The 17610-nt window shown below is 34.0% G+C and overlaps 1 protein-coding gene across 6 annotated transcripts; it reads left to right on the forward strand.

Annotated features, from left to right (window-relative positions):
- The first annotated feature begins 114 nt into the window (after positions 1–114).
- LOC124181263 (inositol polyphosphate-5-phosphatase A) lies at positions 115–16208 on the forward strand. 6 transcript variants are annotated; one of them, XM_046567639.1, is made up of 13 exons: positions 159–992; positions 2149–2190; positions 3274–3374; positions 3838–3925; positions 4027–4090; positions 4181–4401; positions 4662–4802; positions 4888–5049; positions 5192–5377; positions 5519–5584; positions 5775–5815; positions 6954–6990; positions 14203–14307. In XM_046567639.1, the coding sequence occupies exons 1-11, from the start codon at positions 933–935 to the stop codon at positions 5805–5807; spliced, it is 1164 nt and encodes a 387-aa protein (XP_046423595.1). In that variant the 5' UTR covers positions 159–932; the 3' UTR covers positions 5808–5815; positions 6954–6990; positions 14203–14307. The 6 variants fall into 6 exon arrangements, with proteins under 6 accessions (XP_046423591.1, XP_046423592.1, XP_046423593.1 ...); XM_046567638.1 differs by lacking the exon at positions 5775–5815 and having other exon boundaries at positions 149–992; positions 14203–16208; XM_046567640.1 differs by lacking the exon at positions 6954–6990 and having other exon boundaries at positions 157–992; positions 14203–14326.
- The last annotated feature ends 1402 nt before the right edge of the window (positions 16209–17610 follow it).

The following is a 17610-nucleotide window of genomic DNA, read 5'->3' on the forward strand; positions in this document are numbered from 1 at the left end:
TCCTATACAACCTATTGACGTCTTTGGTGGGCGTGGTTTTCGGGAACCTACATACACGCACAGACGCAGGCGAGGATTTCTTCGCGGGTGTATGTGCGTCGGTACACACGACGAGAGATTGGAGGGATATATTTACACCACATATCTCTCTCTTTTTTCCCCCTCCTCCCTGCCGTTCGTCAACTCGCCAGTCAGTCACTCTGCAGTCAGTCAGTCCGTCCTCCCGTCAGTCGGTCGCTTGATCGCTTCTAAAACGCAAAGTGAAAAACCCGCGTTACCTAATTAACAATAAAATGTCTAATTGTAGTACGCGTTCAGATGTTACAGATTATCGGTCTCCGTTGTCCCGCGGATTATATCGCCACGGGGGTTGATTCGATCAGAGTCATCCGATATATTACGAATTTTTTTCACTACGATCAACGTCGTTACGACGACAGCGTCGTCCGACGGAGCGACGGGGTTGCAGCCGCGAGTTTTCTCCACCCCGATCATTGTTCACCGCCCCCCTTCATTTTTTACGACAATTATTTTCACCATCCTCGTTGTACATTAAAAATACACAGTGCCGTGTCAGTGCTAAATATTCGTAAGGGTTTGTCGCGGGTGTGAGTGGCAATTATTTTTTTGTCACATCTATGTGGTTGTGATGCGTGAATTGCTTCCACCGATTCATCCGGGCGTGGAAACAATAGTAGTAGCAGACGAAATCTGATCGCAAAAGGTGTGCGATAGAAATTGGACCGAGAGAGAAAGAGAGAGAGAGAAAGAAAGAATTGAACTGAAATTATAACGTGTTTAAACAAATCGGCGAAAAGAAAACGGAGGATATAATCATCGGGTATTTCCTTCTTCGTTATCTCCCACATTCACATCGTGTCGTCAATCCTTGGCGGAAAATATCCTAGGCTAGATTTCCAAGAATCATAGAGATGGCAGGTTATGTTCCGGTACTACTAATCACAGCCAACGTCGGCAGTATATTCGAAGAGGTATAGTAGTTAATTCTTTTTTTTTTTTTGATGTCCTGCTCTTTCCAATTCAATTGTTTAGTCGACTAACGCTTTGAAACTGAATCAATTTTTCAGTTTCCTCACTTTTTATTCTACTTCTTTATTCCCTTCATTTGTTTTGATCGGTTATTCACTTCATCCCTTTCGTCTATCTGTCTACACTATGATTGAACAATATCATTTCGTTTCAAAAGATAGCATATTTTTTTCTTTTAAACAATTTAACACAAGGCTACATTCTATCATATGGTTCATACATAGTTTCATTGTTGTTATTCTTCTGCAAACATGTAATACAATTATGTGTGTGTGATATAAATTTTTCTGACACGCATTGTAAATCAATCCAGAAGTTGAGTATTTTTTTTTATCAAAGGCTTTTTTTTCACGTGCACGTATTTTTTTTTCCTTCCCCATACACCTCTGAGCTTTTGCACTACAGATATCCATTATGCTTTAGATTTTTTTTTCTATTACTACGTTTTTCTGTGTCATGAATGCTTATAGGAAAGTTGCAAAAAATTATTATGACTAAGCTGATCCATGCCAGAAAGCAAGCTGAGCAAAAAAAATGACATAAGCATAAATCAATAAACGACTAAATTTAAAAATGGTTCTCCCATATATTATGTACGCATATCAAAGTCAAGCCGTAATTGTTTGTCAATTTGAAAAACGGTATATCATGCTTACACCACTGCTAGTATAAAGTTTCCCAAAACGTCTGTTTAAAGTGGATAAGATATTGTATTCACCTCGGTCGCCAATTTCTGTGATAATAGACGCATGCATGAAATCTCATACGCATTTGCCACTAAATTCGAAGGCAACCATTTACTAATTATAATTTTTAATAATCGTCGAAAATACTGCGAACAATTGCGATCTCGACAGTGGTTAATTTAAATTAATGTCAAATTTTCGATTACATTGATTTAAGTTTGACTCTTGCACCAATTCATAGTTTCCTTGTATTGTTGGAGGTACGAAAAATATTCCTGATACATTAGATCGTTATGAGTGTAAGGCCTGATACGTAATCATCGTTCAATTCGACAATTGTTATCATAGCTCAACCAACAACAACAACGAGAATTGAAAATGTTTGAAATATTGGCTTTGGTTTTGTTTTCAGCCGGGTGTAATGCTCAATGTATGGACGGAAGAATTTTTGGCCGTGAGTATATTTGACTCCTCAATCAATCTTTTAGGGCTAATAATAATAATTGCACACTGTCTGATCCTCCTTCTTCTTCTTCTTTTTTTTCTACTTTATGCGTACGTTTTTCTTCTCGTCTTCACTAGTATGAGGCAGTTTGATTATTGCACAGTTTAGGATTACGTAACATCTATTTGAACTTGAAAAAGGCTTTATCAATCATTGGACCAGCTACCTCTGGTTTCTGGGATTAATACACTCGAACACCTTCTAGTATGATGGTATGAAAAGCCTATTGAAGTGTATATCTACCTGAATCATTGAAGCGGTGTGCCTTTTTTCTTTTTTGTCTTACACAAATGAAAGTATTTACTAGGAAGCATGATGAAACGGTCTATTACATTTCAGGCAATTTCTTGCATGTAATGATTCAAAATTCTCCACGTTTGTAGAGATCATTTCCGGACTGGAATTATAATGAATCAACTGATTCATAATTATATATTTCTGACGAGTTTTATCACCACATGGTTTTTTCTTCCGTTCTTCTTGGAAATTCAAGTGAAACCACTTTTTAGATAACTTTGACAGATGGGAAAAGAACAAATTTTGTCGAGTCACAATGATTTTTCAGAAATACTTATTCCTTGAATCAACATCGATAATACATGAATAAACGAGTAAAAACAAACAAACAAAGTTTCGTACGTGCGACTGGTTTTTTTTTATAGTTGTTGGAACAATGAATTTTATTGTCAGTGTTTTATCCATTTGTCAAAGTTTGAGAAAATTGAATTTTATTACATTTCCTTTGCCCCCCCGTTAATGATTATAGTCATAAAATAGCGTATGGGATTACGTAATGAACTGAAAACAACCGTATCTAAGAACTTATGAAAGTCAAAGAGTCTCATGCCAGATGAAAGAAATTCTATATTCGCCAGTGTAAAACAGTCAAGATTGTAAGCAAAGATAAATTTCTTAAAAGAACAATCATTGCTAATTATTAAGTATAGATAAAAATCATGTTTTCGATTTCACATCGTATATCGTGCAAATGTCATAGAATGATATACAACAAACTGTATTGTAATTTTATAGACAATAGCAAGATTAGATCCAAAGTTCATAGCGCTTCACTGCCAGGAAGTGGGTGGAAAAAACTACGAGCAGAGTATGAGGCATGTCGAATATTTTGTTAGGTAAGTTATCAAAAGAGTATGAAGATGCTCAATAGAATAGATACAAACAGTTCTACTACTCGGCCTTAAAATCATAGTAGGAATTAAATATACTAAGTTATGTAAATTCTTTCAGGCCACGTTCTAAGGTTTCTTCTAGTATATTCAATTAAGAATTTAAAACTTTGATCCATTTCTGAAACACCAGTTCAAAACTTGTCAAGTTTCACTCATAATTTAAGATAATCGAAATTATCCAGAAGCAACAGCAGCACTGGTTTTTCACTGTAATCAGCTAGTCACACTAAATCAAATAAAGAGGGTGAATACAGGGACACGTTGAACCAGATAGCAATGCAGTTATTTCGCCACGTTAACAATGCTGAAGAAGCATATCACTATGAGGAAAATTTTGATTTACTACATTTATAAATCACAGTGGAACTTTATTCTAATTTTGTTATCTACGCTCTGTTTTCATTAGATTGTTGATGTCCTCGGAAGAATTAAGGCTGTTTGACAAAGTGAGGGTTTTTCTGGATGAAGATTTTTCATCCGCCGAACACTTCACCGTAAGTGTATAAATTTTTCCTTGTTTTCAATTCAGGCATGAGCCAAATCGCAACACTTATTCTCTTTGCCACTTATTCTGATACCAGTTTCTTTTTTGTAGGCTTTGGGAAATTTTTATTTTATACATGAATCTTTGAAAGATGTACTATTGTGGGATTTTAAAGGTAATGACTTCGAATTTTAAAATCGCCTAGGGCTTAGTTTAAGTTTCAATTTACCAACAATATGTTGACAAATATTTATCATCATTTTAGAATCAAGTTTTTCACCGGTAAGCGGAAAAGATGTACATTCTGGTAACATTGAGGCGGTCACAACCAAAGAAAAGGCAAAGTTCCCGCAAGATTTTTTTCCAGAATGTAAGTGGTCCAGAAAAGGTTTCCTGAGAACACGATGGAGTATCAACGGGACGGTTTTTGATCTCATAAACATTCACTTGTTTCACGACGCCAGTAATTTTGTGGCGATGGAAACGGTAAACAAATTTATTTTTCTATGCACACATTGAAAATCTTAAAAGTTTTGCAATTCCAATTTATCGAAACAAGAAAGTGAATTAAAGAACACACACCGATAGACATTATTTTGATCACAGTTTCTCCGCTACATCATACATAAAAGATGCTGTTTGCGAATTTAATCCACAGTTCTTTTTTCGTTTCATTGCTTGTTTTATTCACAGATCAACAGTTGTTTGTCGCTATCAATCTTAGCTTGTATTTATAACTTTTACAGTTTCCGTCGGTATACAGTAAAACTCGAAGAAGAGCCTTGGAGCACACCTTGGATCGGTTTCACAACGATCAGTATCCAAACGTTCCTTATTTCTTATTTGGAGATTTTAATTTTAGGACAGACACCGCTGGTGTAATAAAGGTGCGGAAATTAAGTGAAAAGTGTAAAAGTGACGGTTCTCTCCTTGTTTTTCTTTCAATCTATCAGTTTTCAAATTCTATTTCAGAAACTTACAGAAGACACTCAAGAGAGCAAACTGCCAAGTAAAAACAATTTTTCAAAATTACAATTCCATAACAAAGACGACCATTTGATTCTAACCTTGGGCAAAAAAGAGTTCTCGCATTTTGAGCACCAGGATGTGTTCATGAAAAACAGTGGCCAGTGGGTAAGCGTTCTAAACTTATGTCTACTGTGAAAACAAATCTTCCGTACTCTACATCGCCTATCGTTACTTTTTAAAATGTTTACAACATATGTCTTGGTACAAAAAATATCTTAACAAAATTGCTCTGCCTTTGTTTTTACAGCTTCGAGAGTACGACAGAGAATTAGAAGACTTTGAAGGAAGGTTATTAGAATATCCGATTAATTTTTTACCCAGCTATCCATTTGAGGAGAATATCGACGAGGGCAGTAACTACATGCAAACCAGAGTTCCCGCATGGTGCGATCGAGTTCTGCTAAGTCCAACCGCAAAAACACTGGCCCCAGATGTAAGTTTGAAAGAATTTTTATATTTTTTTTTTCACTCTTTGAGCCAAAATACAATTCTTTGCTGTTCAAATCTATATCCCTTGGATTTATTGATTATTCAGTTTTGGTATTTTTCTTACTTTTGTTCTCGCTTATACCAGGCGTCCGCATCTGACGCGGTAGAATACGGCATCATTGGTCCAACAACGTGCATGGGTGATCATAAGGTGAGATTATTACTTGTTTCAGTATTGTTTGATTTAAATTTAGCATACAAATATATATATATATATACAAACATATTATTTATTTTCAATGCTGGGTTATATTTAGCAGCGATAAAATTCTGTCGATATCATAATATTATTATTTATGCTCACTTCTTAATTCTGATTACAATTAATGATTACGGTGCAGCCTGTTTTTCTGGAGTTTCGAATGACTCTCTAAATACTAAGGTACCTAAAAACTTCTCTGTCTATTTCCCCCTTCTATTTCCATTCTCACTCAAGTTTGTTTCACTTTATTTTCTTATTTCTCTATCATTTATTGTTCCGTTTTTCTCAATCACACTTTTTTTCCACAATTAAGTATGTTACGTAAACACATTGTAAGTGTATATCATGGGGCTGCCAGTGTGACATTGTACCTGATTTCTCGAATATTCATTCTTATTGTGTCTTGTTATTCGCTCACATTACTTAATCAATTCCGAATTGCCTTGGTTCTTCAATGTCTATCCGTATTACAGCGATACAGAAAAACTTTTGACAATCGCAAAAGAAATAAAAGATGTAAAAATGAAAACTACATGCACCTGAAATAGCGTAACAAGAAAATCGGGAACCACAAATATCTTCATTCAAAGACATTGAGAATTAGAACGAGCCTGCTTGAAATTTAATTTCGTACATTGAAACTCTTGAATTACAAATCGAGATTCATTTCCGAATACCATTGTGATTCAATTTATTTATAGACGTCCCACACTCTCCGAAAAATAGTGATAAGTTCGCGAGATAAATCGTTTGAATGTGGTCGTTTTTTAAGCATTGAATTAATGATCACTGCAAAAAAAATCATTGATCCTATATTCGATCACCAATCGATATTGTATTGAGTGAGTAAACTTATTATATAACTAGTAAAGTCTCACTATTTCCACCAAATTACATATTTATTATACATCTGATTTACAAGGAAAAATTTCTTCAAATCCCAGGTGATATGTTGACTTATAAAACATGTTTTTTTAATTAATTACGTTTCTGTAGTTTGGTAAAAAGATATGAGACTTTCTTAGTCATCATTTCCACAAACTGCATAGTTTTTGTAATTTTTTTATTCTCAAGAGAAAATAAAAAAATTACACCTAAAACTGTTATTCTTTTAACTAAAGTAAGATGTAAAAAGAAAACCAAGATTTTCATCACTAGTATTACACTTTTATTACATATTACAATAAATATTGGAGAGGTTGACAAAGGAAAGTGCCGTGAATCAATAATTACCGACAAATCGATGCGTGTAGCTGGACATTAAACATTGCATTATTTTTTATTAATTTTTTTTGTGTTTTTGATTTCAAATTTCCAGCCTGTCTACCTGAGAATTGTTCTACTATCAGAAGCAGGTACAGTAAACTGTTGCGAATTGGCTAACGCTCCGCAGTATTGCTTCAAAGTACCCGACAGCTACGTCGATAGATTGTCTATGTTGCCTGATTGTCGTAGTTACAACCTTGATAGTAAACAATCACATATCGACAATTCGTCGTCTAACCTTTTGCACGCTGCACCCATTAAGCATGATCCGTACACGCCGGACAGCATGGATAGTCCTAGTCCTTGTGCGCTAGTTGTTCCTGGTGAAGCATTGCCAGACCTCGAATCGCCTGACGATTACGACACGGAAATTGGCTACGATCAGTCTGCGCCTCGATTGTCGACCGCATCTAAGAGGCTGGACACTGCAGTGTCGCCGGCGCTGCTGAAATCCAAGCTTGAGCTTATTGTGCAGAGCAAAACACAACAGCGGAATTGTAACTTCCGAAAGAATGTCGTCCGGATGAAGAAGATTGAGAAAAGTCCCAGCGATTGCGATCTGTACTACGCGTCAACTGATGATAAATCAAAAAGTGAAAAACGAAGGGAAGATGAAGAGGATGATAGTGAAATTGGAACCAGAAAGAGTCGGAGCAATAGCGACGTCTCCTGGCAGAGATCTCAATTGTTGACGAGGGCTTGGGTGCAGGGTAAAGGGCATCAAGCTTATGACAATTTTCGGTCAGATCTTGATAATCGCAAGTCATTATCTAGCTTGAAATCATTAGATATGAAGTATTACGAGGGAGGTACGGATATGGTGATACCGAAAATAGCTATTATAAACGCTAGCAATTTCGAGTCGAACGCAAGTTCGGTACATATTAACGACGACAGACACAGTGCGTATTCTGAAGCCAGGCTTAGCACTTATTCAGATAATAGGACGAAAACAATTAGCGGGGAAGCTTCTAGCTTGGAGAAATCCGATGAGATATGCAGTAGGATTTACGATGAAAGTGATTACGACGGAAGAACAAGATTTTGTGATAACGTCAAAGAAGTTTTCAACGAAAGAAATTATTCAGTCGAGGATTCCAGTATTAACAATGATAGGGATAAGAAGAGATTAAGTGAATTAGACATTGATAGTTTAACCGATGACATGATATTGAAACCGGAAGACAGATCGTACAAAGATACAAAATCGATAAGTAGAGATAACAATAATAAATACGTATCCAAAGATAAAAAAGATGAGACTTTTATTACCGATAAAAAGTTATCGACCAACGTTGACTCGTCCAAAGCTAAACGGTACGAGAAAAATGGAGCGTCATCCGAAGAGGAAAAACTTCTCGTTACGACAGCGGAAAAATGTAACGTAGAAGAAAAATACGTGGTCGTAGATAATTTACATAGTAGCAGTAGTGGTAGTAGTACTAAAGCCAGTGTAATACCAAACATATACGAATCGGACACAGGCAACACTGCCAATGCGATAAATGATAGTTTAAATACGTACGGTTCGATTAACGCGGGATTGCCTAACGAAACTGAGACCGCTTGCAAACCGGAGACCCGTAACGAAGTTTTGGCATCGTTAAATACAACACGAAGTAACTCGACCCAGAGTCAAGACGGTAATATAAGGCTAGGTATAACGGCGCGGAAAGTCACCGAGAAATGTAAAAATGATATTGTCAGAGAGAAGGGCAAATGCAGGAAATGTTGCTGCATCTTATCCTAAAGTATACTTTAGCAGTTATTGCGCTAGAATAAAGTGTATTGATATTTTTATGGCAACAAGATTGGCCTTCTACTGATGCTAAATATGATTCGGGTTACTTTTGTTTCGTGAAAATAGTTACCCAAAGTCATTCGACGAGATAATATTGCGAAAGCGAATAATGTTCCTTTCTTATTGCGAAGGTAAAAACGTGCCGAGTTTGTGCAAAACAGTCATAAAATGTTGAAAATTTATTATATCGTCGGGCTAGTTTTATAGCCTGGAACAAAGTTAGGAAATGTATCGGAGAATTTAAGACTAACTTCTTGTAGTCATCCGGTGGATAAGATATACGTATATGAATTTGCATACGATAATTATAATGCATCATTTTTTTAGTGATTCTTGAAAAATATTGAATATTGTTGATTGTGTAATTACTTTTTTTCTTCAATTGTCATTAAAGGCCTCTTAATTAGAATTCTTGTTTTCGAAAGGCAATTAATCTTGGAAGGTTTTGCTTACGATAACAGGGTGTATACGCACTGGGAAAAAACCGGGAATGTTTCCTATCCGAGAAGAAATCGGGGGAAAAACACGGGAATTATCTGGTACTTCGGGATAATGAGACAAATTTTGCAGAAATAGTGTATAATTCATTTTGTTTGGGGGAACATTTTTTCTGATTCTGCCTGGTTGCTGGTGTATAATAATAACACATGTGTAATGGTATAAGGACGTGTCCACCAAAACCGGAAATTTGGTCGTAAAAGGGTGTATGATTTTTTCATTTCGTGGCATTCGGTGTCAAAGCACTCGAAACGCATATCTATACTAAAACTGTTCGTAAAAATGAATGAAGGCTTTTCAGCACCAAAATGTATTTTTATTTATCACCTTTGTAAATGATATCAGGTCACATCCGCCATTTTTGTATTATTGTCGAGCACGACGCGAAAAACCTTCGTAACACAAAGATTTATGAATTTCGGGAAGAAGGTTTAAAATTTTTTATTTTGTTACAAAATATCGGACGTAACGGTACAAGTTTGTATGTGGGCACGTGTGATCTAACACCATTAGAGAACGTGATTATTTTTCATAAAGTGCGTGATGAAAGGACATAACCGACAGTAGTTACGTCCTTTTACCATTAATTCATCCATTTTTCGATTTCAACGTTTTTGAATGTACCCTCATTTTTTCCACGTAAATACAAAAGGGAATATAATAATACATCTTTTTACCTTTCCGCGTGGTAAAAGGTCGTATAATAGCGCATAGGTTCTTATACCATTAGACACGCGATGTACCTGATGCCAAATAAAGGTTTCAATATATTTTAGATATTCAAATTATTAATGTACCCTGAAATCCTTAACACGGTGACGAAAAGCTCTCATAGACATTGCTGCGCTCTCAGATTTCATTGATAGAATTTCATATTTCGCAAGTCATAAACAACATTCACGAAGACTAAAGTGCGGTGTTATAAAAATATATGAAAGATTTGTTATTTCTTCGATATGCAAAATAACACGAATATGCAAAGTAATACCGGTAATATATGTCAAGGCACCCGGGAAAAAACAATATTTTTCATCGAGAAATTCGGGAAAAACCTGGATTTTCTTTCCGGTTTCCGTATACACCTTGGATAAGTAGTTTAAAATATGAATAAGCAGAGAGTGCGGTTAAAAGCACATGAAAAGAAAATTAATATACGTTAGCTTCAAAGTCACAATGCTGTATAAATTTGTAAAAATACTTTTGCGACTGATCGGGTTAATTATAACTCAGTAATTCATTATCGCTACATATTTACGAATTTGTTATATTCGATTTTATAGTTTTAATTTATATTTTGTTCTCATATACACACTACTTTTAACGGAGTATAAGTGCCTGTGTTTGCAATGTACGTATGTTTGTTCAGGACTAAATTCAACGTTACTATTGTGTTTTGAATAATTCTTGCAATTTCTCTTTTACAAAATGTAAATACAAAGTTGGGTAAAATTCGTCCCCACATCCAGTGAAAATTGTAAATCAGAAAATGCATGTTCAAATTTATTTGAGAGTGAAAATTCAAATTCAAGACAATACCATTTTAATATTATTATCGAGTCCTGGAAAAAAAGTACTTATCGTATGTGTAAATGTTAAGTAACGGATCAGGTACTTATAGATAACTAGGGTTGTCGTAATTACTTTGCATATAAGAATGGATGAAATTTGACCACCTTTCAAATCAAAGTATTCATAACATTTTCTTAATTTTACTCTGACATTGAGTCTTACATCACTTGTATTTTTTAAATAAACTGACATGCGTAACATTTTTCCTTACGAGTGCATCTCACGTGTTGCGGGAATTTAGTATATAGTATCAAAGTGTGTGACACGTTTTTAATTTAATTAACGCTGTCAAGCACAACTAGAACTCTGCTCAAGCTCGAATCTTTAAATCGACCGATCGATCGTATCGATTTGAATTACAAACTCTTATGTAAATATGACCCTAGTTAGATATACGAAACTGTCAAAGATGTGTGCAATATTCTGCTTTGAAATCAAAAATATAAATATACACTGGGTAAGCTTTAGTCAAATGAGAAAAAAAAATCACAGTTATGTAAGTGTCTTTTGATTTTTATTTATTGAAATCACACGCAGATAGAATATCGGTATAGAGATGTTTAGTGATTTTTATTAATCAAAATTTGTTTGCACGTGAGAATGTAATACATTTATTTAAAAATCTCCAATAATTAGATCTGCATTTATGTACAATTCATTATTTTGAACGCCGTGATTCGTTCCTTGGTTCAAAGCGTTGTATCTACTGTACATACAGGATGTGAACGATACGTACATATATTTATACACATATGTATCATATTACCTGTAGCAATTAAATCGACGAACGAATGCCCGTTGAACGTTTTCTGCGTTCATTTTTATTGTACCTAATGTATAATGTGCAAAGAAAAAGAGATAATAATAATAATTATTCCGCGCAGGCCTTGAGAGAGTATCCGCGCATTTAAATTAAACTGCCAAAGTTCGCATTATATACGATAATTAAACGTCTATTATATATACGTATATATCAGATATTCGTACTGAGAAAAAAAAGATTAAATGTAAAAAGGAACATAAAATTTTATTTTATTTATACCAAGTCATTGCGTATATCACACTGTGTATATTTATACGTACAAGTATAGTCCTTCGTTTCGAGTCATTTGATGTTTATGTGAAAAGAATGGTACGGACGGGAATTCCATATAATCAAATTATATAATTAACGAATAATAACTTTTACAAACAAACAAAAAATAAAAATAAAAAATGTAAAAATACTCGCTTAGATAACTTTATTATATCGTAATAATTATACATCCACAACTAACAATATTATAAATCGTTAACTGTTTCGACGCCAAATTATATATATTATTATATACGCGGTATACACTCAGTTAGAATTTTACTCATATTTGATAGTGTATAAACGTATAACTTCGTAATAGATATAAAATATGATAGGCCATAATAACGATTATTAACATTTTTTATTTTATTTATTTTCTTCCGAAATTTATTCTCGGAGCAGAATCTATCGGATTTGCTGAAGAAAAATTATACTCTTCTCCAATTCTGTTGTGAAAAAAAAATTTCTGAACCCCTTTCGCCGTTCTTCCTTAATGTTCCTTCTACTTCGCAAATGCAATTTCTCGGGTTTAAAGCTCCATCTGTGCGTGGAATAAAAAGTTCAGTCATAAAACGTGTTCAGAAACAAGTCCGGTAGTCGTGATAATTTCTCGGCGTCTCTACGCGAATGAACCGATATAATTGTATGAAATAGGTTAACGAATAGAAAAGGAAGTACTGATTTTGTTAAGTATTACTTATAGTTCATATGACTGTGTATATTTTCAATGTTTATTCTGACGCATGAATGTATGCCTATATCGGTATGTGTATCAAATCTCGTACTAGAATATTGACCATGAATATTTTTACTATCAAAGTTGAAGGGACCAAGGCTATAGTGTACTATAAATATCCGTTCCGATACTGCCTTTAGAGGAAATTGATAAAAATTCGTTCCGTACATTCGGCTGGTAGGTTTGTTGCTTATTGTGGATTTTTACTGACGATGTTATACAATATAATGCTTATTCTCAATGAGTACAGAACTCGTCGCCTTAACGATGACGAATTATTTCCTTGCAACAATAATTCTACTGTAACGATTACGCGTTATGTGCGTGAAAAATTATCGGACGACAGAAATCCTGAGCAAATATTTTTAATTGTTATATTGATGATAGAAAAATCTACGCAGATATGTCATATATATATGCTTATATTAAAACGTAAACGGAGAAAAAAGAAAGAAGGAAAGTCATATATCTAAAATTAATATACCAAACATGGAAAATCTTACTGTAGTAAAATGAATTTTCACATCACCACGTTCATTGTATTATACAATAATTATTGAGAAAAAACAGCGTTACGCTTTATTTATAATCAGATTATTTGTACGGCAACGATATATATTGTATAATGTGTATGATTAGCGGTAATAAATAATCGCACTTAGTCATTACGGTATACAGCTAGTAAATATGAAAACTGCTTGCAAGAGTAAATTTGTATATATAATTTATCGATTACTTTCAATTATTATTGTTGTTGTTGTTGTTATTATTATTACTATTGTTATTATCATCGTTATTATTATTATTATTATTATTTCCTCTTTCTTTATTGTAAATATAAAGAATTATTTTTTATAGTTGTCAAAGACGCTGCATTATTTATTTGCACCTTAGTGTTTCGTCAACAATAATCACACCTTATGTTTTATTTCCACGAACATATGCCAGGAGTATTCGATGAAACTGGCCGCCAGTTTCACCAATTATTTCTTGTATGTATTCAACCGCAATTTCAATTGGCTTTTTAACTTGATTGTTTCATTCAGTAAAGGTCTATATATTGTTGTTTTCGTGCGTTTTTTCTTCTCTCCATACCAATTAACTTATTAATTATTATTTATTTTCTTACGTTTTATTCGCTAACAAATACTGCGGTTTTTATTTTTATTCTTCGTGTTTGATTGTTTTCTGTCAGAATTTACTTGTATCGAAAGGTAATTATTACTCTTATTATTATTTTTATTACAGTTATAATCATTATTATTTATTACTGCTCGTCGTTTTCTATTTGTAGAATTTCATTTTGCATTATATAGATGTGTAAATGATATTATTAATTATTGTATTGTACGTATTCTGCAATTATTCATTCGTGTTATCACTTTGTAAATTTTTGTGAAATTTCCATCTGATTGCTATCGTTGAGAATGAAAAATTATGGAATTACTAAATTTAGAATTGAATTGTTTGATTGAAATTTGAACAAAAGCAAAATTAACTGTACATTTAATAAGAATACGCTGCAACAGTTTTACTGTGTCGAAATTGAATTCTTTCTTACCATCGTATGTATATTTTATATATATATATATATATTAACAAAATTGTTCTTCCTGCAGATGGTTCACGAGTTGAAAATCACGTGGCAGAAAAGCTAAGGTCAAGACCGGCGAGCATAACGAGTCCGCAAGAAATTTGCAACAGCAATGGTACGGCAACTATAACGCGATACATACACATAAAGCACGCAGATTCACCGGTAAAAATATTTAGGGAAACAACCGTCTGATAAAAATACATAAATTATGTATAGTCGTACGATATTATATGATATGATATACGTACAAAATACGTAGCTGTAATAACTTTAAAATAGTATTAGATTGCGTTGTGCACATACGTTGGTATCCGTATATTATTCTTAATTATACGTATCCACATAAACAAATTTATCGATGTTCCTGAGTATGGATGCATATAAATTTTTACCTATACACATATAATAACTATGTGTACGTAGATTTGAAATCAAAATAATCTCACACCAAATATCGAGTATAGCCATCGACCGTTTGACCCCTTCATTTTTGATCGGTATATTTGTATTATTCACTAATAGATATTATGGTATGATACGTGATAGAATTTTTAAAGTCATTCATCAATGCTTATTGTTTATCGGAGCAGATAAATAAACAAATGTGTGTAGTCTCAGCGAATTATCCAGAGTTATTTTGAGCTTGATTGGATAATTGCAAAACTAGCTGAATTATGATTTCCCATTATTGTTAGATGAAGGCCTAAGAACTGGGGAATCAGATTGCACTGTTGTCCTTTTGAAGAAAATAACCAAGGACAGTTAAATTACCTAAGAACCCGGGGATTAGAACGAGGCAAAAGAAATGAATGAATGGCTGAAAACCAACACTAATATCCCTGTATTTATTCAGTAGGTGAATAGATAAAAACAAAATAAGAACTCAAAAACCGGCCAAATTTCTAGTGTCTGAAAGTGGTAGCATATACCTGTTTGAATTATATAAGTTTCGCATATACATATAAATATATGTGTCTGTGTGTTTGATAAAAGTTATATACATAAATATGGAATGACGAATGAATCATTTCAAATACGTATATCCATAGATGTTTGATGGGTATATAATATTATAGATGAGAACAGATTGACTCACCTGTAAACTTTGAAATAATCTACATTTTATATACGTCTATAATACAACCATCCTGTACTTAATTTTTCAGCGATTGAAATATAATAAGTAATTTTGTAAATCTATACTAATTTAGTTCTAACCATTCCATTATATATCAAATACCGAGTATTGAAATAATGAATAAATATGAATGAAAATGAAATTTGAAAACTATGGGTAAAATCAAATAAAATTAACACAGAAATTGAAAGATCGTGTTATACTGACAGAGTTTGTAGGCAGAAACGCGAGTACGTATCTTTCACACATGACATATTTACAGACTTTAACTCCAGCGATACTTTTGAATCATTCCTTGCCGTCTATAACTTGTAGTAAATATTTTACTAATAAGTCTCGATAATTTAGGGTTATTGTAAAATGATTTATTTTGAACATAAGAAGAATAATGTAATTACACATTACGCATTACACACTACACAGATATACACATACTGTACCTAAATGTAGACATAAATATATATACATATAAACTATGAATACCATTATACTTAAGTAAGATTTGAAAATATACATACTTGAGAAGAGTCAATGGAAAATAAAAGAATCAAGATCAGTTTTAAACATTCGTATTACGGATAAAAACAACTTGAACGTCCAATCCCAACAGCTTTTTCTACCGTACGTTGCAATCCATTCGTTATCATATTTCTTCGTCGCAGGTTCGATTTGAAAAAGTGTTCACTGACGAAATGGACCCCGGAGAATTCTAAAAACTACTACGACCACTACGTATGGTCAAAAGCTGCGGCGATAGCAATATTTACATTTCTTAACAATGATTTGGCTAACTATAAGATCATGCCTCCTAAATATAAGTCATCATGCTCATTGATAAAGCTGGGAAACCTATTATAAAAGTATGAATAAAGTATACATATGATACAGAGGAATCATCTTATTATTAGTCTTTATTAACGCCCACAGCAATCTTAGACGACTTAAAAATTAAATTTGTCATCTATAACTCTTTGGTCTACTGCTCCTACCAACTTCGAGCTACATACAATCGATTCCTCTCGCAAAATGACGTCAAAATAGTACATCAAATAATTAATTCCAGCACTTTTGCAAATCTCGGAAATTTTCGCCAAAAATGCAAAGGGGTTAGCCTTACTTTTTCTTCATTTTTGGAGCCAAAAATTTGTGGTCTCAGATTCGACTTGTATGACCCTTTCCTGACTTATTGGATCCCCAGGAACTTAGAGACCGCAGCGAAAAGACCGTGGGATCAACAGAAAAGAAGTTACGAAGGAAAATGCGCCTGCTGAAAAATGTCGAAATCTGAGGTTCTGGTTTTTTGGCTGTAACTTTTTATCCGTTGCTCGCAGCGTATCAGGACCGCGCTTAATCGATTTGTCTCGCAAAATTGCGTCCGAATAGTGGCAGAAAAAATTTATTCCAGCACTTTTCAAATATTAATCCTCACGTAATATTTTTGATGTGTTCTGATACTGAAAATATTTATTGCTATTCCAGGTACAACCCGAGGTGGTTATCGGTGGTTGTTCGAGGTGGTTGGCGATTGTTGGAGGTGGTCGGAGGTGGACGAGGAGGAGGACGAACTGAACTGAGTCTCAAAGCCCTGTTGACATAAAAGCAGCTATTCGATAGAAATTATAGTTTATAGTTTACACAGCCCATTGCATGATATTTCATTATAAATAAATATGTTTCAATGTATTTAGGAATAATTTATCAAATATACAGAGGTCATGTGCAAATAATAAATGAATTGATTCGACCGCAGTTTAATGTATTCATTAGAGCTTTAACAATAAATTTAAGCTTTGTTACTTCTTTCATTTTATTATGGATAATCAAAAACATTTCCGACTAATCGTACTGTGGAAGCATGGGGATTGAACCAAATGTAGCAAAAGATTAGAAACAGTGTATGTAGAGTACGGGTATTTTTCTAATAATGCAAATAGAATAGAATACCACGCCTTGCGAATTAGCTTTCCAGTCAGAGATGAATGATGAATTTTAAGGACTGCATTATCGTTGTTGAATATTCTATGCCTCATGGGAAAAGAAAATCTGTAACGACAAACTTGATGCACCGGATCATCGTCGACTTTAACTTTTGAAATGTCCTACCATTTTCGAACGCCTCCTACCTCCCCCTGCCACCTCCGACCATCAATGGCCACTTTCGAGCACCCCCTATCACCTTCTGCCAGCGCCGACCACCTCCTACCATTTCCGAACACCTCCAACCATCCTATTTACCTATATCACCAGATTAGCTATGATATGAAAAGAGAAGAATTATTAATTTCGAAATGG

Source organism: Neodiprion fabricii, chromosome 4 (assembly GCF_021155785.1).
Source record: "Neodiprion fabricii isolate iyNeoFabr1 chromosome 4, iyNeoFabr1.1, whole genome shotgun sequence".
Classification (NCBI taxonomy): Eukaryota; Metazoa; Arthropoda; class Insecta; order Hymenoptera; family Diprionidae; genus Neodiprion; species Neodiprion fabricii.

Bases quoted from the DNA above. Each gene is read 5' to 3' on its own strand.
- LOC124181263 (XM_046567635.1), top strand. From the start codon at position 933: ATGGCAGGTTATGTTCCGGTACTACTAATCACAGCCAACGTCGGCAGT. The intron at 993-2,148 runs GTATAGTAGTTA...TTTTGTTTTCAG, and splicing joins TCGGCAGTATATTCGAAGAG to CCGGGTGTAATGCTCAATGT. The intron at 5,378-5,518 runs GTAAGTTTGAAA...CGCTTATACCAG, and splicing joins CAAAAACACTGGCCCCAGAT to GCGTCCGCATCTGACGCGGT.